Consider the following 23,740-nt stretch of genomic DNA (forward strand, 5'->3'; position numbering starts at 1 on the left):
GTTTACCTTGCTCCTTATCTTTATTTTTTCGGCGCCCGGGAACGTGTCGCAGTGCTTTGTGCAGGGCTGCTGCTGCAGTGATGCTGGCAGGATGTTGGCTCTCTCAGCCTTCCATGCCAGAGGATAAGGGGACGTCAGGAGGAGGCGGGAGGGGGGGGCCAGGTTGTTTTGAAAGTTGTTTGTGTTGAAAGCCGGTGGGAAAGTTCAGGCTTCCCCATTTGGAAGAGGCAAGGCTGGGTTCCGCTCTTCCTACATGCGCTTTCCATTTTTAGCTTCATTCAGACGCAGACAGCAGCTCCTTTCCTCTTCCTCTCCTTGTTTGTGACACTTTTCTGAGGCAGCTTTTCCACAGGCGACTAAGTGGTCTCACAGCCATGACCCCACGTTTTCTTCAGCCTGGAATATTTTTTTTCTTTCTGAGGCATTAGGGAAGGGGTCTGAAAAAGGTAAAGTGGTTGTCAGCCTAGGGATTTTTTCTCTTTGTTTTTGTTCTCTCCTTATTATTACCGAGGCTGGTGTTTTAAGGCACTGCTTCAGTCAGAGCAGCTTCGTTTACACTGCTTTTTGGCTATTACTCAACTGTACCAGCTATCCTGCATACACTTTTAAAGTGTCACAGACTACTGTATTAGTCACGCTGTCTCAACGGAAACCACAACACTGAAGGACAATGAGGATTAAAGGCTGTTTTCTTATTTTCCAGGCTGCTACACAGTGTAGCTCGGACGCTGTGAGTTTCAAGAATCTGGTGAAAGGGAGAGAGTGGACAATGAAAATGGACATGGAGGATGCTGACATGACTCTGTGGACAGAAGCTGATTTTGAAGAGAAGTGCACATACATTGTAAACGATCACCCGTTGGATCCCAGTGCCGACGGAGGCACCCTAACTCAGGCAGAGGCTTCCTTGCCAAGGAACTTGACTTTCAAATATGCATCTAACTGCAAAGAGGTAAGCGGCAATGCACTGGGGAAGATTGGAGTCAGACAAGCCAAATCACAGCGCTTTGGAAAGCGTGTGCTCACCCCAGCTTCCATTCTTTAACACACACACACACACACTCCACCAATAACAAATGCTGCCTGCTGGCTTTTAAGGTGGGACCCTAATAAGTCTTTGAAGAAACTGTAAGCTGGTCATCTGTCATGTAATATTTACACTGGAAATAGCAGCCAGCCTATCCTTAAAACTGGTTCTATACCAATTCATAAACAGTTAAATTTTCGGACAATTTGAACAGCATCTGAATAAGCATATTTAAACTGTATGGTAGTTCTGTGCCAATTTCTAAAGACTGCTGTTTGCCAGGACCATTCATTGCCTCTGGCTCAGAGATTAAAGTGCCTCAGTTGTCCAATAAATAGCTTTAAAAAAAGTAGGGGGAAAAAAAAATTCCTGGAAATGCGTCTAATTATTACTTTTTGTTTTCCCTTTGGTTTTGAAATTGCTTTGTTCTTTTTGTAAGCATGCTGTATTCCTAACTTCCTAAATTCTTAAAAACTCTAGCATATCAGTTAAGGAAGTGTAGGTAGAACTGTAGCAAGCTTGACGGAATAGTGGCCGTAGCTTAGATTAACTTTTGTTTATCTGGAACAGTATCTTCAATCGTAGCTAGCCGTTTGAGACTGTCCTATCCTTGTCGCTGGAGTTGGTACATTCTTTGTTGTTGTTTCAGAAGGGCTGGAAAGAAATGAGCCCGGATGAGCAATTTGGTTTTGTGTTTACTCCTTCATATAGAGTAGCTATTATAGCTAGGTGTGATGTTCGGCAGGGTAATAACCCAAGGGACAACCCTTCATTTCTCCTTGTGCTGAGACTTGTGGTATTGCAGCTATTACCTGTGCTTCTACTTTGGCTAAACACACTGACCACAGAGCTGAAAAGAAGAGGTACACTCATCCGTGCCTATCAAATATTTCCTTCCAAAGTAGCTACTTGTTTAATCCTGCATACAGGAATAGGGCCAGGCCCCCAGCTGGAGGATATTGGCACCATGGAAATTAGCTGCCAGTGCCTAATATAGTGCCTAGTAGGTTTAGTAAGAGGTTAAAACTAAATTCTCCTGTAAAATCACCCTTCTCTCGCCATATGCCCTGCCCTGCAGAACTTTGTCAGAAAATGAACATGCTCCAGGAGAAAGCATGAAACCTTGTTTTGTGTTACTGTGTTGTAAGATAGGTCTTAGTGTGTCAGGGCAGGTGAGGAGATAAAGCTGCGACTCCACTGTGTGATGGGAAGGATTTCTTGGTTGAAGGATGAACTTGCAGTGTGACAGCTTGGGCAGAGCCTCGGCAGCCGGCTGGCTGGTGACTGATCGGCTGCTCGGGCTGTTTGCTCTCTCTCTGCCCCTGTTTAGTCCTGCTGCCACAGCAGCAGATGTCGAGGAGCTTTCAAAATCCCCAGCACTGTGTTTGGAAACATCAAGGTGTAATTTCCTTATGCTACAGCTCAGGTCAGTGAATCAGGGTAGGAGGATTGCTGCCATCTCTGTGTAAGAGGTGTGGGGAGAGAGAAGTTGTTGAAAGATTCCTGGTTCTTCCTTGTAAAATGTGACCCGTGTAACTCCCTGCTAGTGTGAGTCTGAATATAGGACATCCTTCTTTTGTTTTCCAGAATTCCCCCTAGTCTTTTATTTGCACTGAATAGCACCTACTCTAAGGACCGATAGGAACTTTCAAACCCTGACTATTTCTAAGGTAGCTTTGAAAGAAAGGGCCAATCTGAGCCCTTTCCCCCCCCAGCTTCTGTGAAAGCTACCTTCCTGTGAGCGTAGGGACAGGTCACTCCATTGCTATTTGTCTGCAGGGTGAAACAGTTGGAAATGGCATAATCCACTTGGGTTCTAGCAACTTCTGATGTGAAACATTCTTTATTTCCACCTAACTTTGAAGTTATATTTTGTTCAGTGGGGTCAGGATTGAGTATGTGTTGCTCTCGCACATCAGTGTTTGTGGGATCAGCAAGGGAGTCTGATTCTGGTTTTGACCTCATGGAAAACCACTGGAGTCCTGACAGCTTTGTAGGTGGGTTTTTTTACTTGCGAAAGGATGAGGCAAGACTTCAGGGGATGCGTGCGTGCGTGTTTGCCAGTGGGTTTCAGATGTGAGCTGTCTTCATTGTTAACTTTGGGGAGAGCTGTGGCTTCATCTCGTTAGGAGTTTTAAATGCTGAGTCAGTTTATTGACAAAAACATGTATGATATATCACTTGTGAAATGTTAACATTGTCATGGTTAGATCATTAAATCCCAGCGCTGTCATGATTAGTGTTATATTTCCAGTTGGAAAAGGAAAAGTACCGTATGCCTGCTTAGGAGGGAGGAAGTACAACCGCTGTTGTTTGGGGAGGGTTGTTTTTTGTGTTTCTTTTCCTTGCATGCGAGTAGCTCCTCTTTAAAGCTTTATTGAATTTGCAAGGGAGCCCATGACACGTCATACTCTTGTTTATTCTTGGATCTTGATTGGGAATTTTTCTGAAGGAGACATTTTTCATTATGAGTTCACAGTATGTGTCAGCATTTTAAAAAATGAATTACTACTGCTCGTAACGTTTTAGGCTGATAGTTTTACATGAAGTCATTTATTTATTCCTATGTGTGATTTATTTATCCTTTCCTCTAGTTTTAGCAATTGACAAAAAAAATGATGAAACGCAGTGCCAAAATTGTGCTCTAGAAGGCCATATGTGAGTGATCTTCTTCATCCAGAGGTTTAAAAGCATTTTTTGTTCAAAACATTTTTTTCCTTTCAGTCTCAGTGCTTAAAGCCTGAAGAGTCCTTCTTGATATAAAGCGCCAGTTACTCTGCTGTCTTGAATATTACTAGTGCCTCATCCTGGTTGGGGAGCTTGACAGGGAAAAACATATCTCAGCTAAACTTGTTGCATTTCTCTGATGAGGCTGTTTCGTAGAGGTAGACCTTGAATCAGTGATTTTGATGAAAGCGGTGATTTTTTTCAACTGTTCCTATGTGTGCGTGGCTGACCTCAGGCACTTGGTTGTCCCCTATTGCTTTTATTTTTTTTTCTTTTAAATATGATCACCGAGGAAGCAGCGTGACAGCATTTTATTTCATGACATCTGTTTTAGAAAACTAGCGCTGAGCAAAGGGGTGAGATTTGTGTGGGCTTGTGTAACCGTGGAGCTAGTAGTTTAAGAAAAAAACAAACCAACTGTAAATCAGTGTTATTCCAGGACACGTGATGGCCTTCCCTATTTGCATTTGGAGAACAGTGTTATTTCACTGCCAAAAAGAGTTTGTTCAGTGCCGGGGTTTTGTTTTGGTTTTTAATGGTCCCATTGCAAAATATCCTCCTCTCGCAGAAATCACGGGCTCGTCGTTCGCTTCCAGTCGTTCCCTCTCGCCGAGCAGAGATGTAGGAGCGCTGCTCTTTCAAAAGCACCTTTTAATCACCAGCCGTTAGCGCGGGTCCCGGCGGTTCCGTGTCGGGGAGCGCGGGCCGAGCGGAGCCCGCGGGGCGCCCGGCGCCGCATTAGGACCCTGGTCAGTTCCAGGGCGGCCGCCCCGGGCCGTACCCGCGCCGCCGGGTCCCGGGAGCGGCTCTAGCGCAGCCTCCCGCGGCGCCGCCCGCCTGCCTGCAGCCTTCCTGCTAGGAAAACGCCTCTTCGCTGCGAGGAAAAGCGTGGGGGCGACCCGTTTGCAGGAGCGTTGGAAGTCGGGGCTTTGGAGGGAGAGGGGGGTGAGTGGATGCAGAGAGGAGATGGTTCGGAAGGCAGCGCGACGCTCCCTCTGGGCAGGAGGTTCTTATTTGTGGGGAGCGAGCTCAGGTCGTGCTCCCCCGTGGTTCCCTGCCGCGAGGCCGGTTCGGAAGGGCGCGTTGCCGAGAGGCAGCAGAGCTCTGAAGGACACCTGGTGGACGAAGTGCCTCTCTGCCGCAGCTTTTCGGAAACGGCTCTCTCCCGGCTCTGGATGTGGAGTCGCTTCGCTGTGTTGCGTGCAAGCCCTCGGCAGCTCTGTACTTCGTGCCCTGCTGGCAGCCTGGAGCCACTGCTGGTGCCCTTCTCCCGAAGGATACCCCTCCTCGGTCACGGCAACTGAGCTTGCGCGGGCACAACCGAGGCTAAGAGTTGCTGACCAGAAAGCCACCCCCGGTTAAAAGTTGTCTGGACAGCTTTAGTGTGGTTTAGCAAAACTTCAGTCTTGGCGCACACAGATGTGCAGAACATCCTCTGCCGAAATAACCTGATGGGGACAGGGTGAGAAATCATCTTCTTGTTCAGCTGCGCCAGAGGAGAAGCAAACGCCGCATGTAAAGTGGATATCAAAAAAGTATCTGCTGTGTCAGAGGCACGAGTTCACTGAGTGTTTCAAGTTGACTAGTTCGAGGAGTGATTTCTAGAGATTCTGAGAATTTCTTTAAAGTCATTTTAATTAAGGTCTAGATATTTTAAAATAATGAAAAAACTGAAGCTTCCTTGCAGTAAAACTGTAGCTTAGTTGTGAACTTTTTTTGAGAGGGCAGTTGGATGTAAATGAAGATATATGGGGAAGATGAGAAGAACATCTGCCTTTTTCAGCTCTGTATGAGAAATGTACAAGCAAGACAAAAATAAAACTGAGCCACTGAGCTTGTTTCAGCTTGTGGTAGGTGTAGGAAAATTTCTGGAAGTCCCTTTTCTCTCTCTCTTCACTCCAGATGCACAGATCAATGGAGCATTTAACTATCTCTGCTGTTGACGTTTAATTTTTTGTTGTTGTTTTGTGCTGAAACACATGTTGAAACACAGACAAGTGCACACAGCCACCACATACACCCAGCAATCTGTTTCCATGTGGATTACCTGCTTGATTCCATGGCTGTTATTTGTCGGCTTTATTTTGGCATTTAACGTGAAATTACAGTAGGTGTTAGTTGTTTACTGGGATTTTTAATCTTGACCAATATGCAGGCAAGCATTTCTGTCTGTCTCTCTCTCACACCAAAGGTAATACAACAGAAGAAAAGGTAGCATGAGAAAATCACAAGTCTTAGCTAATTTGTGAAGTACTATCTACAGTCCAGGGGTTTTGCTGTCCTTTGCTGCAAGGGACTGTTACGAAGAAATGCTCCCTGAAGTGAGCTATCTGCTGGGTCTGATGCGTGCTAATCTCCTTTGGTAAGGACGTTGATTCCTTGCAGGAGACAGACAGCAGTAATCCCAGCTCTCAGCGTTAGTCAACCATTTCTACTATTCCTGTCTTGTTCTGAAATCCCATCAAGCAAAAAGATAAGGCAAGATGTGTGAAGGGGATACAATTAATACATTTTGCCATGGAAGTCTGGTTATAATAGCAAATTAATGGGCTTTTTTTACCCTCCTTTTTTCCACTGAGCAGCAGGATCAAACTTGGAAAGGCTTGGGGGGGTTGGTTTACAAAATTGTTGGTTTTCTAACATTGCTTGGCTACATTAAATTTGAAAAGATTGGTGAGGAACAGAGAGAAACAAAACCAATAACTCAGCAGTGTTTTGCAAAGGGTTACTCTAAGGCACGTTCTTCTGAATAATGATGAATTGCTTCCTGATTTGTGGTCAGTGACTTTTTTTGGTATAATTACTGTCAAGAAGGAAGCTGAACAACTAGAGTACATTTCTTAGACCTAGCACAGTGGAGCATTTTCATCAAAACCCTTACGCCTTTTTGACCAAACCCACTTGACATATGTTACCGGAACTGCTGCCTTCTTTTTATAAAAGAGGGTGATCTGTGAGTACATGTCCCAAAGCCATTTCACATTGTTTTGTATGCCACTGTATGCTGGTGAGAGACTTGTAGGTCATCTTTTTTTTTTTTTGCTTCTCCTTTTAGCTATCAGGACGGGTATAGAGCGAAGAATGTGGGGGTGGAGGGAGGTTTCATTTTGATCTGAAGGAGCAGTCATTCCAGTTCCTAACTTATTAGAAAAGCGAACTCTGTAGCAGTGAAGTGATTGATAGCTTTTGGATATTTTTGTTTGCTAGAACTAGACTTTTGGGGGTTGGCTTTGATAGGAGAAATAACTTCTAAAGATATTTGGCAGTCTCTGTACATTTTGCTTACTGTTTCTTATTGTAAATGTATTTCCACAAAACATATTTTTCAGGTGGTGTTCATCTTTGGCTTCCATATGCCTTGGTAAGATGCTAGTACCTAACAAAAGTAGTCATATCACATCCAACACAGTTGTTAATTTATTTCTGTTTTGCTGACCTGTCACTAAAAATTTCTTGCGTCAGTTGCTTTACCTTGTGAAGTTCACGGGATTGGGGAGAGGAAGAAAGACTTTTCGATTTTTGCTGGCGATGGACTGATCCTATGCTGCTCTTCTTGTAGGTCACTGGAGTTATAAGCAAAGAGTACATCCCAAAAGGAACACGCTTTGGACCCCTGGTAGGAGAGATCTATACCAGCGATACGGTTCCCAAGAATGCAAACAGAAAATACTTTTGGCGGGTAAGCAGGAAAAAACAGCACCATGTTGTTGCAGTAAGCAGATCACTAAATGAGTACAGCTGAAAAGCTGGGTCACTTCCTGCTTCAGATTTGTGCGAATGCAGGGGGCAACTTCTGTATGCTGCCAGGAATGAACAGAATCAGTGGGGTGAACTAAGCCAAGTAAAAGCCTGGCTGTCTTGGATGTAGGGACTGTGTGGGTGGAGAGAGCAGAGGAGATGCACAGCCCTTCCTGGCTCTGTCTTCTGAAACAGATCAATGCTTGATGGTGTAAAGAAATAGTTCTGCTGCTTGCTGTAGGAGCAGGTTGTTTTGCATTTCTTCACAGTGGAAAGTCATTCCTGTTCATGCAAATATCGGGTATCCTTGATTTTTCCAGCTGTGAAGAAGTTGTGAAAGTATTGCATCATCTTTTGCTCTGGAACTATGATAAGTTTTGTGACATTTTTTCCTGTATTTTTGAATACAACTGCTGTAGCACAGTGGTGGTGGTCTTCAGCATATAGCATTCAAGTCACAAGCTTTTCTAGTCCACTTTAGAAAGCATTAAAAGAGCAATCCACAGATTTTAGTGACGAGAAAAATCCATTAATGCCAGACAAACAGTAGAGGTGATGCCTAATTTGTACTTCGTAATATAAGCTGGAAGGGAGCACCAGCCAATTAATTATTAGAGAACATTCCTTCAGCCTCATCTCCTTCCATGGATTTGTTTTGCTGCCTTCTAGCCATTTAGGTTGTGTCTAAATCAGTGGATTTGGGAGTACATCCAAGCCTCTGTGCCCAGGTGCCTGCCTGCCTTACCAATATCCCAACCTCATATCCAGGTGAAACCCGGGGCAAGCACCAGCTTTCTCCACACCTCTTTCTTCCTACCTAATTGCATAATTTCGGTTTTCTCAGATTGTCTTTGTGTGATGTAATATAGCATTGAATAGGCAGTTATTTGCCTGAGTATTTTTACAAAGCAGGCCATGGATTTTCACATTCACAAGGCTACAAAATGTCTTTTTTTAAGCTACATTTTTCAGGAGCTTCTGTCCCACATAGGAAGCAATGGGTATGCCAGCCCCAGCCCTGCCAGCTGTTAGAAGGTGGTAAAAATTAGCAAGAGGGTTGCTAATCATGTTGCAGGACATCCATATATTCAGTGAGAAAGATGACATCATTCTCATGATGTGATTTTAAGCCTTCACGCAGAGGGATCCTCAGAAATAATATCCTAGGAGCCATCTAAGCATCGTTAAAGTCTCTGTTATAATCCCTTGATTCATTCAAGACACGCTGCTGCACCGAAAATGAATTCCTTCCTAGGGGTCTGAAACAGGCTTACATATGCAAAGGAAATTGTGGGAGATAACTTCCCACATGTTATTAAATGCATCCTGGGCTTGCTGGCAGAAGTGGGAACATCTGCTGCGCGCACCGGGGGATGCTGCCTGCTCCTTGCCCACGTCATTTCTGGGAACCACGCCATGACTCAGCACATCTGGTCTCGCCTTCCGCAGAATAGGTGGGAGCTTGGTGGGTGCCTTCACCCCAGAGCATGGTGACCGGCACTATCCGTGGGAGCCATGGAGGGCCAGTTTGGGAAATGGTGGCAGGCGTCGAGTGCTGCAGCCCCGTGTTCCTGGAAGCTTGCGAGCTGGGGTGAGCAGAGAAACCCAAAGGCTCCTCTTGATGCAGCACAACTCACCAAGCTCCCTTCCATTCTCATAACAAACACACCGCAAAATCTCTCGCAAGCTGCTTTGATGAGGCCACATGTATTTCCCCCTTCTCAGTTTACAGGAAGTTACTCTTAAAGAAAGTGATTCTGGTGTTTATGGCCCGCATTAAAGGGCCAGGCTGCCTTGCCCCTGGCCGCTGGCAGCTCTGTCGCCGAGAGATTCCAGCTGGCTGGCGGGTGCTCCCAGGGCGCACTGCCTGGACAGATAGGTGTGAAAGGCAGTGGTGTGAACCCAAAGGCAGGAACACACCATGGAACATTTCCCCCAGCCCGAGATAAGCTTTCTCTCCTTTGGAAAATCATTTCCCGCTCAGTGAGGCGCATTGCTGGTGCAGGCTATTCCCACTTCAAGGCCTGGCTTTTGCATGGTCATGTGTTTTGTGAAACCCAGGAACCTAGTTCCATCTGAGAGTAAGGGATGTGTCTTTAACCAATGTGTCTCCTGGATGTTTTTTCTTCTTCTTTTTTTTTTTGTTAATTCTCTTATTCTTACCACTTCAAGAAACAGTAGCTTCTCTCAGGGACTGGGACTTCTTTCCCCCCAAGCTTCTGAGCAGTTTTTAGATTCGTATTTTCATTCCCCTCTGCAGACAAGACAGAACATGTCCTTTGACAGATAAAGTGACTTCGCATCGGCTGGCACTTCTCCAGGTCTTCGTTAAGTTGTGGCAGGTGAAGTTCATCTTTGCCTCGCCCAGCCTTTCTACAAAAGGGCTACAGTCCAACTATGAGCAAGTGTTGCTTTAGGACTGTAGGGGGGTGGAGGATGTTTGCATAGTTTAAACCTTTGGGCGGAGGTGGTAGGAAACTGCAAGTACAGAGGCCATAGAAAAAAGCGAGAAAGACTCTGACGTAGCACAATCAGTCAGTCTTATACACAGGTGACTCAAAGCATTAATGCAAGCATGCACTCAGACCTGCAGTCATTAACATACCCACTTGTTGATCATAGCACCAGGAAAAGGGCTCTAAGGTAGACTATTGACACAGGAAGAGTACTCTGTGTTTCAGATTTTGTGTCTGATTTGTCCATACTGGCAGAGACACACGCTAAGTGGAAATGGAAAAGGTGACTTGACTTAGATTTAGATAAGCATCTCTTTTCCTAATACAGAGTGTATCGTAGTTGGAAAGGTGGGAATCCAGCTTGAATTCTTATTTCAGTACTGCCTTCTTGTTTTGTTGTGGGTTTTTTGGTTTTTTTTTTTTAAAATCCTTATCATTTTTCCCCTCTGGACTCTGCACACGTGCTGCATGTTGTGCATATATATACTCATAGGCACTTCCTTTCTGTTCCAGATCTATTCAAGTGGTGAACTTCACCACTTTATTGACGGATTTAATGAGGACAAGAGCAACTGGATGCGTTATGTAAACCCTGGCTACTCTGTTCAGGAACAGAACTTGGCTGCTTGTCAGAATGGAATGAACATCTACTTCTACACCATCAAGCCCATCCCTGCCAACCAAGAGCTACTTGTGTGGTATTGCCGAGATTTTGCGGAGAGACTGCACTATCCCTCCTCCAGAGAGCTGACAATGATGAACCTCAGTAAGTGGATTACAGTATAAACAAGGAATGCTAGTAATGTCTCTTCTGCCTATATAATTTAATAATAAGTTGTATAATTACACAGCTGCATCATCTGTTGTGTCACAGTAGGTAGCTTGGAGTGGAAAAGAGGAATTAAAATATCCAACACAACAGAATGAGTCCCTTGTGCCCTTTCAAATGTAAACAGATTTTAAAGAATCTGAACAGTTACTGGTTTATAATCTGAGTCTTATCGGATAAAATTCTGGACAGACAGCCTGAGTATAACCTCTGCCTTCGGAACTGTAGGATGTTGGTTCACTCTCAGACTTTCTTTCTAAGTCCAGATCTCATTGTGCATTGAGCAAAATTATGCTTTGATAGCATATACTAAAGGCTGTCCAGTCATGCTCCCAAAGAGCTACCCTCGCTGTACAAGGAAGTGGCCATGTGCCGTGACTCTGTCTAGGTGTCTGACAAAAGGTATGTTGACTGCACAGTGCTCTTCGAGCCTTGCATCTGTGCTTACTTATCTTATGGGAGCAAAGCTCATGTGGTCTTCTGATCTGGTTACTTGTTTTTTCAACAGTGTGTATTTTGACCCTGTTTCTTGGCTCTATATCACAGCTTTCATTTTCTGTTAAAAAAAAAAAAAATAGCTCTGGGAGCAGGGGAAAGAAGTATTTCCAGGAGTTTATCTGTTTCCCTGTGGTTTCTGACCATTTCCAGCCTCAACGATTTACTCGTAACTTAATCACCACCTAGCACGTAACCCAGAGCCTCTTGAAGAGAAGGAGAGATTCTTGATGACTTCTCATTCGACTTTTAGGCTGCCTCCCCTCCTGCTAGCTGCTATGAGATAGAAGAGAACATTTTTTTGTCCTTCTGCCAGTGCCTACACTGACATTTGAAGGAAAAACTGCAAGCAGTTTTTTTAATAAAAAAGACTTTTTTTGCTGTTATTTGGCAACAACTAATATCATTGTTACTTCAGGGGTTGTTAGAGCTAAAATGGAACCCTGCATTGTGAAAATGGTATCACACATTCAGATTAATCGGAAGTACATCTGTCCTCCATGGATGTCATCCTTCTACCAGTTTTTGGTCTGTCCCTACTGAATACAAAGTATAGAAGAAATTTTGCCTTCTCTTAATGGCAGAAGGAGGAGAGGGAGGGGATGTCCTGTGCTGCTATATTCCCTATTCAAAAAATATCTCGCTGATTATGTCATCTTCGCACGTATGTCATTTCACTGCTCACTGTGCAGTTTTATTTCCTGGTATGATGAACTTTTCAGTGGGACCTGCCAGTGGATCGAGATAACAGCATTAAGGGCTCCTGTGGATGAGGAGTTTGCTAAGATCCAGCCAGACACATTTGGCCACCAGCTAGGAGGAAACACATGCAGCCTCAGTTTCCTGCGTCTGCTGGCATCTTAGGTTGCCATGCAGAAGTGGCGAGGAATGTATTTGTAAAGTGTCAACTAATTACCTGGTTACTCTTGCTCAGGTCAAAACTGGCGTTGTCTGGACTTGTGCAGAATAGTTCATTTTAGAAAAAAGTAAGTTTAATACATGGATTTAAAGAGATGGGATCTTGAGCAGCAGTTGTGTAGCTTAGGCTTAACATATGAAAGAGCAGTCTTTCCAGATGCTGAGATGGAGTTATCCTTTATCTTTAGAGGTAATTTTAGAAATTTCCTGTTAGCCCCCTCCACCGAAAGAAAATAGCAGTTCAGAAAAATGAGAAAAAGATCTCACTTTTTTTTTTTATCTTCTTCCCTCATCTTTGTAACAAACACATTCAGGTGCAAGGTATACAATTAGACCAGAAACCCTACAGGTACCATAAGGATTGATTTGGTGCCCGTTCTTTAAAAGTATGGGAAAAAAATCCAGAGGTCTCCAAAAGATGCTTATTTGCTGAAGGCCTTGTAACAACAGAGCAAGCAGGAATGTTTTTTCCAGCGTTAGTACTGGAACCAGATGAGTTTAAAGTGAATGTCAACACCAATTCATTTTCTTCCCCTTCCTCCCTGGCTACTTCTTCTTCTGGTTAAACCTAAAATTAACGAACATCCCTAGCACAAACCTGGCCAAGGTGCCTTCACACTGCATTAATCTGCCAATAAAGGATTGTCGCCAGAGAGCTAGTGTCCTGTGCCTGCTGCCGACATGAGGCTTTGCCCCATCAAAACATCTTAGTACAGTCTTGCTTGGAAGGGCCCCTGGCACTGGTCATCTCCTCTGCCTGCAGAAAGTCATGAAAACCCTCTACAGTCAAATGAATCACTAATAATTTTGTATTTAAAGTGACATGGCTTCCCTTGGAGGAGCAGGCAAGCATCACCATCTCTCCCAGCTTCTGACTGGCACCCTCTGAGGAAGAGGGAGGGAGGGAAGTTTGGGGTCCAGGTCCCACCACAGGCTGAAGTCAGTGCTCCCTCCCACTGGCACATGCGCCAGCATCAGCGTGGGGCAGCATTACAGCCAGCCCACTGCGGTGGTGTGTTATGCCCAGCTCCCTCCTTCCACCGTGTCTTGGGTGTGCAGAGCATGCTGGTGCCTGCGGGAGTTGTTCGAAGAGCTGTGCCTTGGCTGGTTGCCCAGCCTGGCACAGGAGAGGCTGCCTGGGACACACACCAAGGGAGAGCTTCCAGTGTGACCTCAGTTTTGCTGACTTAAAATATAGGTAGCTGCTTTAGGTGCCTCAGGGGTTCAGGGATCACGGTCTTGAAGTTCAGCACCTCAGTTCCTCTTTAAGCACTTGAGGAGGATGGGCCTCCAGGGAAAAAATGTATCACAGAATTTCTCTGGCTTTATTTCCTGTAATTAGTGGCCTCAAAACCGAGAGAACTACTACTTTAGAGCATAAATATATTTACACATCCACATAAAACATCTATTTGCCTCTGTAACAGCAAACTTTCAAATTAAAGGTAACTTCTCTGGCGTTAGTTCATTTGTGCCGTAGAAGGAAAGCATCCAGATTCAAGACAGCAATTAGGCATGTACTTAGTTATGGGTTTAACCCTGTACTCTGTGTTTTCTTGAATTGAGGCCTTTGACCCAGTCCTTCAGACGCTGAAGCACACACCTACCTTCATGACCATGATTAGCTCTGAGTGGAGCTACGTAACTTGGAGTGGATGTTGAAGTGCCTGCAAGGAATTGCACAACAGTGGTGGAGACTCTGCATTATCCCAGCAGTGGGAATTCAGTCTCATTTCCAATGATCCCCTTCTCATTCCTGCTCGTTTTGATGCCACTGGTGGTGTCTTCTATCAAGATTTGCGAAATGTGCTTAACCTCATCCAACTGGGCGCTCACATTCTGTGATAATCTAGGCATTTTGACTAGCGAACGGATGAAGGAAATTTGCTTCAGGGTCCCACATAATCTAGAATTTCATTCCTTCCTCATCACAGGAGCATAATTTTGGGGTGGAGGGTGGAGAAGGTAACATGGTTGTGTTTTTTTTTTAAAAAAAACCCTCAATACAATTGCATTGACTCAGGACACGACTATTTGATAATAATGTTGTGTATTGCAATCATATGATGCAACTTCCTGCTGCTCATGTTGTATTTGTCTCCTCAGTCAAGTACAGGCAGGTGACATCTTATTATGGTCAAGCTTCAGAAAAAAGTTTGAGTTGGGGGATGGCAATTTGCGCATTTAAAAAGCATTTGGGAATCTTTTGTTTCATTAGCAGGTTTAATGTATTATTTAATATTTTGGATTCTATGAAGATTAACTTTTTAATGCTTTCTTAAATGTGATTTATTCTTTTCTTCTTCCTGCTGGCCCTGACTTACTCACTGTTAGCTAAGTCCGGCTGCACGCTTTCCCTTTTGCTTATGGACAGTTTCACTTTCTGGTCTTGGAGCTTTTCTGTTTGGGTTGAGAGGAAACATCTGCACTTGCTTGAAAAAAAAATGCCTCCTGGAATCTTCAAAAGGGCTCAGGAAAATGATTTTGAAGTGATATGAAAGATTGTCTTCACAAAACCAGAATTTAGGGGCTAAAGTTGGCTTAATACTGTGGATTATTTGAAGGCTCACTTAAGACCTCCTCTGAGCAAAATGTTTTCAAAGGCATGTCACCCTGCCTTGGACCTATTTAGAAAACAGATTATCAAATTATATACTTCTAAATCTTGGTCTCCACTCTCATTTTGAGTGGAAACACTCTTTGTTTTGCCTGCTTCACAACTTCGAGGTTCTCTTTCTACTAGTAAAAGAGGTCCATAATTTAGATCGAAAATGTGAATCGGCATAATTAAGCTCCACCACTCAAAATGTTCAGTACCATCTCACTCCTGAAATTACTGTTTAACTTACTATCTGCCTACAACCAGTTTTCAAGTTTTTAGAAAAAACAGATCATTTTTTTTTCCGAACCCTTTCTCAGGCTACAGCTCAGAGCACAAGAAATGAGAGCAGAGTCTGTGACTGTGCAGAAGTATGTAGCCGGAACACCGACACTGGAGTAACTTCAGGCGGTCTCTCTGCTCAATTTTTATTAGTACTTAAAAGTAACAAGAGTTTTGTTCATTTTCCTCTTCCGTGCACTCACTAATCTCAGATCTGAGCAAATAATCTGCTCAACTCTCTCAGAAGTGGATCAGGCTCCTAAAGAGGCACGCCTGGGAGCTTCTTTCTTCTTTCCCCTTCTCCCTTCGGATCAGTAACTTACCAATGTGGTTGCACTGTTCTTGTTTTGACATGAACCTCCCTTCTATGTGTGTCTCTGACCACAGAAACTAGACAGATCTTGGAAGAGTATGTTCCTGTATTTAGTGTGTGTGTGTATATATGTATGTGAAGGAGAAAAGCATTTTAAGAGCAAGAGGGAGACATTGTAATCAGTAAGAACTTAAATCTGAAATCAGAATGTTAAAAAAAAAGACAACATAAGAAATATATCTAAATTTGCAATATGCTTCCTTTAAGACCAATGAAAAAGGTTGTAAACTTCTCAATCAGTTTCAACCCTGTTTTAAATTCACCTTCAGTATAAAATATAAGAATCTCTCCTTGGCCCTGGGCATTACCTTCTCAGATTTTAGAGGGTGCTGACACACTTTTTGTTTTGCTCTCTCTGGGTTCCCAATCATCCTTTGTGTTCAGGTCATAGGAGAAAAAGCTAAGAGGGGATTTATGGACAAAAGATAGCTTGCAAACTAAAGTCAGCTGTCACAGTTAGACTCGAAAAATAATCTTTAAATATTGTGTCTACACAGTGAAATTAGTAGGAGGGAAGGCTTTACCAGGAACTTTGAAGGGAAGGAAAGAACAATTATTTCTAGTCTGTCAAGTGGGGACATGGGCCTGTTGCACAAGGAAAGTTGCATTCTTCTTGTAAGCTTCCTTTCTGTCACTCACAGGCTTGTTCTAGCACATAAGGAACGTATGTCCACACCCTGATGTTTAACCTTGTGACGGTAGGGGACGTTCCTCCAGCTGAAGTGTCCCCGGTTTCTCTATCACTTTTCTAGCAACACCAGTGCTTCTCCTTCCTCTTCCCCTCCCCCAGTTTTTTTTTTTTTCTTTAGAAAAGTGTCAATTTGAACTTCCTGCTCAACAGACCCCACTGAGAAACTGATATGGGCCTGATAAGGTGGTATTTATTTATTTTTTCTGCTGCAAGGTTTCACAAGTCTCACTTCCCACCCTCCCCACCCCCAGCTTTCAATACTTCCCAGTGCTGATAACGTCAGCAGGAATGTTTGCTCTGAGACACTGGCGTGGTGACAGGCAGTTGATAAGAAGATGATATTATCTACAATGCCATTGTGGAGCTTTTTGGACCCCTATGTTACACCCAAAAATCTGGGTGGACATTTAGAAAATGAGTTACCAGTCAATGGGTACAGATAAAATGAGAAAAGTAGATTATTTTTAATGCCAGACAACACATCACACTATTATGTGTGTATGTGCATGTTGTACAATACAATCTATGTTTTATCATAAACATCTTAATTGAACATAACTGTTCAACTGCATTTTGTTGCAACTTGAAAATACACAAACTACTCACCTATCTCAAATTAAATTTTTTGCTGCTAGCCTAGTGCCGTTTGTAAAAGGTTGCTACTGTAAAAGTGGGTTGCTGTGAGTAGGGGCATGCTTTGAAAGCAGCTGTTTTCTGGGATACGTTTAATAAATGACTTTCTTTGCCTTATAGGGTGATGTTGCCAAATGATAGGTTCTGTCAGGGTAGTGAATAGTGAAGCAAAGAATCTGCACTGAAAGTAGCATGGTCATTATTGCTTCCCATCTTACTTGCTGGGTTCAGCTGGTCCTCCAAAAATCAAAAATAACTATTTCTCACCCCGGTTAGTGAAGTAAAAGCATTTAGTCACAAATGTAGAAATTTGTCTAAAGGACTGCAATACTTTAGAGTCACATAACTATCAGTGTTGACTTGTACCTCCTGATGGAAAACGTTGCACATAACTAACCGCAAATACAGAACCTTCTGGTAGTTTTTCCCTTATAATAAAATATGTTACAAGTCATCATTTCAAGATTATGTAACTATTAACTTTGGGAGATAAGATAAAAGCAAACTGCTTTTTTCTGTTGAAGACATCTTTCAGTGTACTCTTCGTGTTATACTGCGTCCAGGTAACAAGGTAGAGGCTTTGAATACGAATAAACAATGTATGCGCTGAACTGATTCAAATGGAGACTGGCTTCTATTTTCTTCTAAATGCATACTACTTTTGCCTTTTTTGTTTTGTAAGTACATTTCAGCTTAAGCTGGAGCCAACTAGTCTTGCTTTCTTTTTCTTTGCTTCAGCATTTTTTTTTATAAAGTACAGCTGTAAGCAGAGGAGTTTTGCATAGACCGAATGCCACAGAAATCTGCAGTAAATAGTCTGCTTTGTTGTAGATGTTCCTAAGCAGTATATTTAATGAGTAATGATCTGTTTACTGATGGAGAATACCTTCTCTTTGAAGAAGGCTTTCATCCTAGCCAGCCATGGTTTTTTTGGTACTGTAAGTAATTGAACTGGCTGGTGAAGGGGCTGCTGCGGTTTGGCAAAAGCTGATTTGTCATGCCTTGTTATTTTACTGAGAAACATTTCTGGAAGCTTGTGTTCTGCAAAGTTCTTCTGTTAAACCTGTGTTGTGAATAAATGCTTGTTACTGCATTTATTAGAAATATTGCTTAAATAGACATTGAACAGCAAAGTTAGTCAAAGCTGAGGGGAAAGAAAGGTGAAATGGATTTGCAAAGCCAAGACCAGCATTCTGCAAATGAATCATCATCCAGATCTGTATGTACTGGCTGATGTGCCTTAAATTAAAAATGCTTTTAATTAACAGTTAATACCAGCAGGCATTTCTTCACACAGAAATTATTTTTTTTTTGCGAGTTAAATGATTGCTCATCTCTGAGAGCAGCTCTTCTTTCCCACTAAACTTGTAGGAGTGGGATTGTGTTTGGACAGAGATAATAGTGGCTTGTCTAAGTAATCATTGCCTCGTCTTTGTATTTCAGCACAAACCCACGTTAACCCAAAGGAGCACAGTACTGATAAAGATGAGCTCTATCAGAAAAGTATCCCAAAGAAGGAGCACAGTGTGAAAGAAATCCTGAAAATGGAATCAAATCCTCCAAAAGGAAAAGACTTTTTCCAGACCAACATTTCACCAGTTACTCCAGAAAAAGACTTGGATGATTTGCGTAAGAACTATAGCCCAGAGAGGTGTTTCTTCCCTCGAGTTGTCTACCCTATTCGACCCCACATTCCAGAAGACTATCTGAAAGCTTCCTTAGCATATGGGATGGACAGACCCAGCTACATTACTCACTCACCCATCCAGACATCTACGACGCCGAGTCCTTCCGGGAGGAGCAGCCCAGACCAAAGTTTAAAAAGTTCAAGCCCCCACAGCAGTCCAGGGGTCACGGTTTCACCTCTGGCACCTACTTCTCAAGAACACAGAGAGCCATACTCATACTTGAATGGATCGTATGGCTCAGAAGGATTGGGGTCTTATCCTGGATATGCACCCCCTGGCCACCTCCCACCTGCTTTTCTACCGTCCTATAATCCCCACTACCCCAAATTCCTATTACCTCCATTCAATATGAGCTGTAATAACCTGAGCGCTTTGAACAATATCAATGGCATCAACAATTTCAATCTCTTCCCGAGGATGTATCCTCTATATGGCAACCTGCTCAGTGGAGGTAGCCTTTCACACCACATGTTGAACCCCACCACGCTTCCCAGTTCGTTGCCCAGTGAAGGAAGCCGTCGATTGCTGCAGCCTGATCATCCGAGAGACTTCCTCATACCAGCACCTAACAGTGCCTTCTCTATCACGGGCGCTGCTGCCAGCATGAAGGACAAGCCATGCAGCCCTACCAGCGGGTCACCCACAGCTGGTACAGCAGCCAGTTCGGAACACATAATGCAACCTAAACCTACCTCAGTGGTGTTGGCTGCCACCGGTGGTGAAGAAGCCATGAATCTCATTAAAAGTAAGAGGAATGTGACCGGTTACAAAACCCTCCCATACCCACTGAAGAAGCAGAACGGGAAGATCAAGTATGAATGCAACGTTTGCTCCAAGACCTTTGGCCAGCTTTCCAATCTGAAGGTAGGTAGTGGAGGATAAGACATAAGCCTTCTTGGAAGGCAGAGGCTTCTCCCTCCCTATAGGCTATCTAGGAACACTAGGGCAGGCCTCCCTTGCGTGTTAGGTTATTTATCAGTCTGGGCTTAATGTGGCACCCCCCAGCCAGAAAGCATGGTTGTAAAGATACGATTTTAATACTAATGCCACCTAATTAGCTAGGTAGCATTGTATTTTAGCAGTGGGAGTCTTCTGGTAACTTCAGGAAACATCTGAAAGTACATTTGTTACAGTACTGGAAACTGCAAATTGTTGATTTCTGTGTTTCTCTGTAGGTGCACCTCCGTGTACACAGTGGAGAGAGACCATTTAAATGCCAGACATGCAATAAAGGCTTCACGCAGCTGGCTCACCTCCAGAAGCACTATCTGGTACACACGGGAGAAAAACCCCACGAGTGTCAGGTATGTAACACAGCACAGAGACAACTCCCCTTGTAGGCCTAAGGGACAGCAGGGCTCATGCACAGGCTGTATAGCATGCAGGGAGGGCTGTGCAACAAACCCTTGGCTCCTCAGGGCTGGAAGCCGTAACACAGCCTTTTCCAGCCTTGATGCAGCAGGGTCTGTGAGACACCTGGGTGGCCTTTAGCACACTAGAGCACCATCTGCCTGATATGGTTTTGCCATCAGTCATACTCGAAATGCTACTCAGCAATATTTAAATAAAAAAGGTGGGGATTTTTTTCCACTTGTGAGAAAGTGTGAAGATATAAAAAGCTGCTGTTTCATCCTGCCGTCTCCTCCTAGGTGTCTGTGATTTAAACCATAAATTCCCCTCCCACTCATTCACTGTTTCTCTGCCACCCCCCATGTTAGGTTTGTCACAAGCGGTTCAGCAGCACCAGCAATCTCAAAACCCACCTGCGGCTCCACTCTGGAGAGAAGCCTTACCAGTGCAAGCTCTGCCCAGCCAAATTCACCCAGTTTGTGCACCTGAAGCTGCACAAGCGTCTCCATACCCGGGAACGTCCCCATAAATGCATCCACTGCCACAAGAGCTACATTCACCTCTGTAGCCTCCAGGTCCACCTGAAGGGCAACTGCCCTGTCGCCCCTGCCTCTGGCCTCTCAATGGAGGACCTGAATCGAATCAACGAGGAGATTGAGAAGTTCGACATCAGTGACAATGCCGACAAGTTGGAAGAAGTGGAGGACAATATCGACTTAACATCTATTGTGGAGAAGGATATACTGGCCATGCTCAGAAGGGAAATGGAAGGAGCTAATCTGAAAGCATCTCTGCAGAGGAACCTGGGAAATGGACTTATCTCCTCAGGATGCAACGTTTATGAATCGTCAGATATGTCAGTTATGAAGTTGCCTCATGGTCACCCACTACCTCTGTTACCTGTAAAGGTCAAGCAAGAAACAGTTGAACCAATGGACCCTTAAGATGTTTTGGCAAAGTGATTTTTTCTTTTTTTATTTATGACTTGGCAAGTCAGGGTGCCTGTAGCAGTTGCTTGTACATAGTTTCAATGCTGCAAAGCAATCTCGGCTTACAGTAGTTTCCCTACGCTCTCCAGCTGAAAGAAGGAACTCCAAAGTTACTGTTTTCTCAGGGCATAAAAAGAGGCAAAGGACTGTACGTTGCCTCTCCAGTTACTAAAAGACAATCATCTATCCATAATTATTTTTTCAATGATAGTACTTCATAATTTATTATGCAATTAATCTTTCTAAAAGCAATAATTAGGAAAATGTTTACAATGACTGGAAAATTCATTGTAATTTTTACTTTAAATGTTTTTATTTTTTGTTTTATGGCCATTCTTTGTAGATATTTTTTCTGCACATCTGTTTTAAGAACCTAAGATTGGGGTTTCAGTAAATGTGTTTTATGTACCGATGTCTTTTAAACAAATGTGGTTTTTCATATTGCCAAAGTTGGACATTTGACATACAAAATCCTAGATCTGTTGGTTTGAAAAAAATGCTGTGTACTTTTATGTGCAAATCACTCCACTGGGAATTGAAAAGGAAAGAAAAAAAACCCAACAGAGTAGCAGCAAGCAGGGAAGAAACTGCTGCCTCTGCCTCTCTTGGGATAGGAGAGAGATTCTTCTGCCTGCAGCTCTACCCAGAACAGATGTGGCACAGCAACCTCCTACCTGCCATGGACAATACCACAGATTTTTAGAATACAGCTACAGCCCCACACATTGTCATGTAATTTTTTGACCAAAGGAATGCATCAGCTTGAAGTGGCTCTTCCAAAATAAAATCTCATTTACATTCTTTTGTTTCCAAAAGTGGTTTAAAAGCAAACATACAAATATTCTTAATGTTCTGCCTAAAAGGAGGTTTTTGGCAGACTTCTTTTTTTCTTTTTCTTTTTTTTTTTTTTTTTTTTGGCCAGAGCCTTCCAGGGATTAAAACAAAACCAAAATGGTCAGACTCCCTGAGAAAGAAAGGAGGGGTTCAGTTTTACTTGTATTTTCCTCTCCCACTTTGCCTGGGTAGAGGTGGGGAACAAAGTCCTTTCCTGGCACATACTTTTTTCTTCCTTCCTGTACGAGTCAGATTTTTCTCAGTATTTGTGTTTGTACATTTTGTGGTTAATTTAATTAAAGAAGAAAAGGGCATTGCAAAGTTGTTGAACAACAATTACCTCAGTGCTTGTGTCCAGTGGTGCAGACAATGCTGTTTTATCTAAATGCTTTGCTACTTTAGAGAAGAAACCAAAATGTGCACAGGGAAAGATAGAATGCACGTCCTTTTATCTTTTGTTTTGCTAAGCCCAAAGATGATATGGTGACATTTGAGGTGTAGCAAAGAATACATGTATATTTATAGATATATTTATACCACTATACTATATATGTATATGTATATATATTTATATCACTTAAGTTGTGAGCCAAACCATGTAATAAAACCTATTTTTCATCTAAGCGTGAAAATCAAATGTTATCCACGTTTGCATATTACCAATGACCTCAAAACCAGAAGGTTGTACTAAGGCATTTACCACTTGTAAGTACACATGCATCCCTGTCCAGGCAAAGCCTGAACTTGCAAACACCTTATGTGGTGACATCACCCACATGTGACATCTCGGCGAATTCGGTGTGAATGACCCAGTTTGCAGGATGGGGGTCATCAGTCCCCTGCTCTCCTGGCAGTGTGTACTGGGGGGAAGGAGGCGGGTGGTCAGCAAACAGCCAGAAAATGTAACTGAAAGAACTTGAAAAGAAGCCAAATATGACCTGTTCGTGGTGTGTTCACAAAAGATAGTGCAGGGCAGGATAGAAGTTAGTTGGGATGAGCCCCTCATTTTGTTTTAATGAGACATTAATGGGTTGCATGTTCAACTCACATAAGTAGCATTGTTACATACCTCCCCTCTGTCTGTAGCTTTTTATGTGGTTAAATCCTTACAATTTAAAAATAGCCCACTTCTGCAATCCAGAATTCAGTGATTTTTTTTTCAGCAAACTTCATTTTAATGCCTTCTGTTAAAAAAAAACCCAAACAATCCTGAAATGCAAGTCTCTCAACACAGCTTTTGAAGGACTACAGTTCATTACATTTCCACTCCTGCAAATTGTGAGGCTGACATCTTTTAAATGTAGCAATAGTTCATAAATGTAGTACTTGTAGGATAAACCAAAGTATCACTACTCTGTCACTGGACACACACTTTTCCTATTATTTGCCTGTAGTGCTTTCTTGTATTTGATACAAATTTTACAAGAATTTATATGCATCAGCTTTAAGAATTGTTACTTCTCTTTACTGTTTCCCCTTCCCTTAGAAGTTTTACATGTGAATGTAGCAACAATCAACAGTGTTTTGGGGTTGGGGTTTTGTCTCTCTTAAGAAAGACTGACCAAAGTTACCAGGCTTTTTACTTTGCTAGAACAACAAACTATCATATGTTTACGTATTGGTTTACATCGTTATTTATGTGCAAATTGTCAAATGTAAATTAAATATAAGTGTTCATTGCTTTACTGATGCTTCCCTTGTCTTCAATTTCTCTGCACTGTCCACGTGTGCAGCCTTCTTTCGGGGCGCTTTCCCCTCCCAGCCGCAAACACACAGTATACCAAGAACAATGATGTCTCTAACAATGCCAACTTCTGCCTGTGTGGGCTCTGATTTTCCATGACTGAAAGTTGCTAATAGCAATGTCAGAGCTGAGTACCCTGGCTTTGTTAATTATGGCGCTCTCATCTGTTTTAGCCAATACCTTTCTTTCCCCAAGAATTGTCGGTGTTTCAATGGAAATACTTGAATACTATCTGCTTTGCAGATATGTGACCTGGGCTCTCATTTACATATTTCCAAATGATTGTATTTCTGGCCTGAAACTCTAACCACTGGGACCACAATTACACACTCAAAATGTCAGTATGAGACCACTTAGTCCTGTATCC

The 23,740-nt window shown here is 43.1% G+C and overlaps 1 protein-coding gene across 10 annotated transcripts in view; it reads left to right on the forward strand.

Annotated features, from left to right (window-relative positions):
• PRDM1 (PR/SET domain 1) overlaps positions 1-23,284 on the forward strand; it is a 101,752-nt gene extending 78,468 nt beyond the window's left edge. For 4 of the 10 annotated variants that reach the window (XM_054062925.1, XM_054062921.1, XM_054062918.1 and 1 more), the window contains 6 exons: positions 704-952; positions 7,314-7,433; positions 10,462-10,714; positions 18,212-19,320; positions 19,632-19,760; positions 20,175-23,284. In XM_054062925.1, coding sequence (XP_053918900.1) covers positions 770-952; positions 7,314-7,433; positions 10,462-10,714; positions 18,212-19,320; positions 19,632-19,760; positions 20,175-20,750 — 2,370 coding nt within the window. In that variant the 5' untranslated portion in view covers positions 704-769 and the 3' untranslated portion in view covers positions 20,751-23,284. Of the gene's footprint in view, positions 1-211; positions 447-655; positions 953-6,689; positions 6,773-7,083; positions 7,116-7,313; positions 7,434-10,461; positions 10,715-18,211; positions 19,321-19,631; positions 19,761-20,174 lie in introns of those variants that run through there. The other 6 variants (XM_054062920.1, XM_054062922.1, XM_054062926.1 and 3 more) reach the window with 6 other exon arrangements.
• Positions 23,285-23,740: the final 456 nt, after the last annotated feature.

Source organism: Cuculus canorus, chromosome 3 (assembly GCF_017976375.1).
Source record: "Cuculus canorus isolate bCucCan1 chromosome 3, bCucCan1.pri, whole genome shotgun sequence".
Classification (NCBI taxonomy): domain Eukaryota; kingdom Metazoa; phylum Chordata; class Aves; order Cuculiformes; family Cuculidae; genus Cuculus; species Cuculus canorus.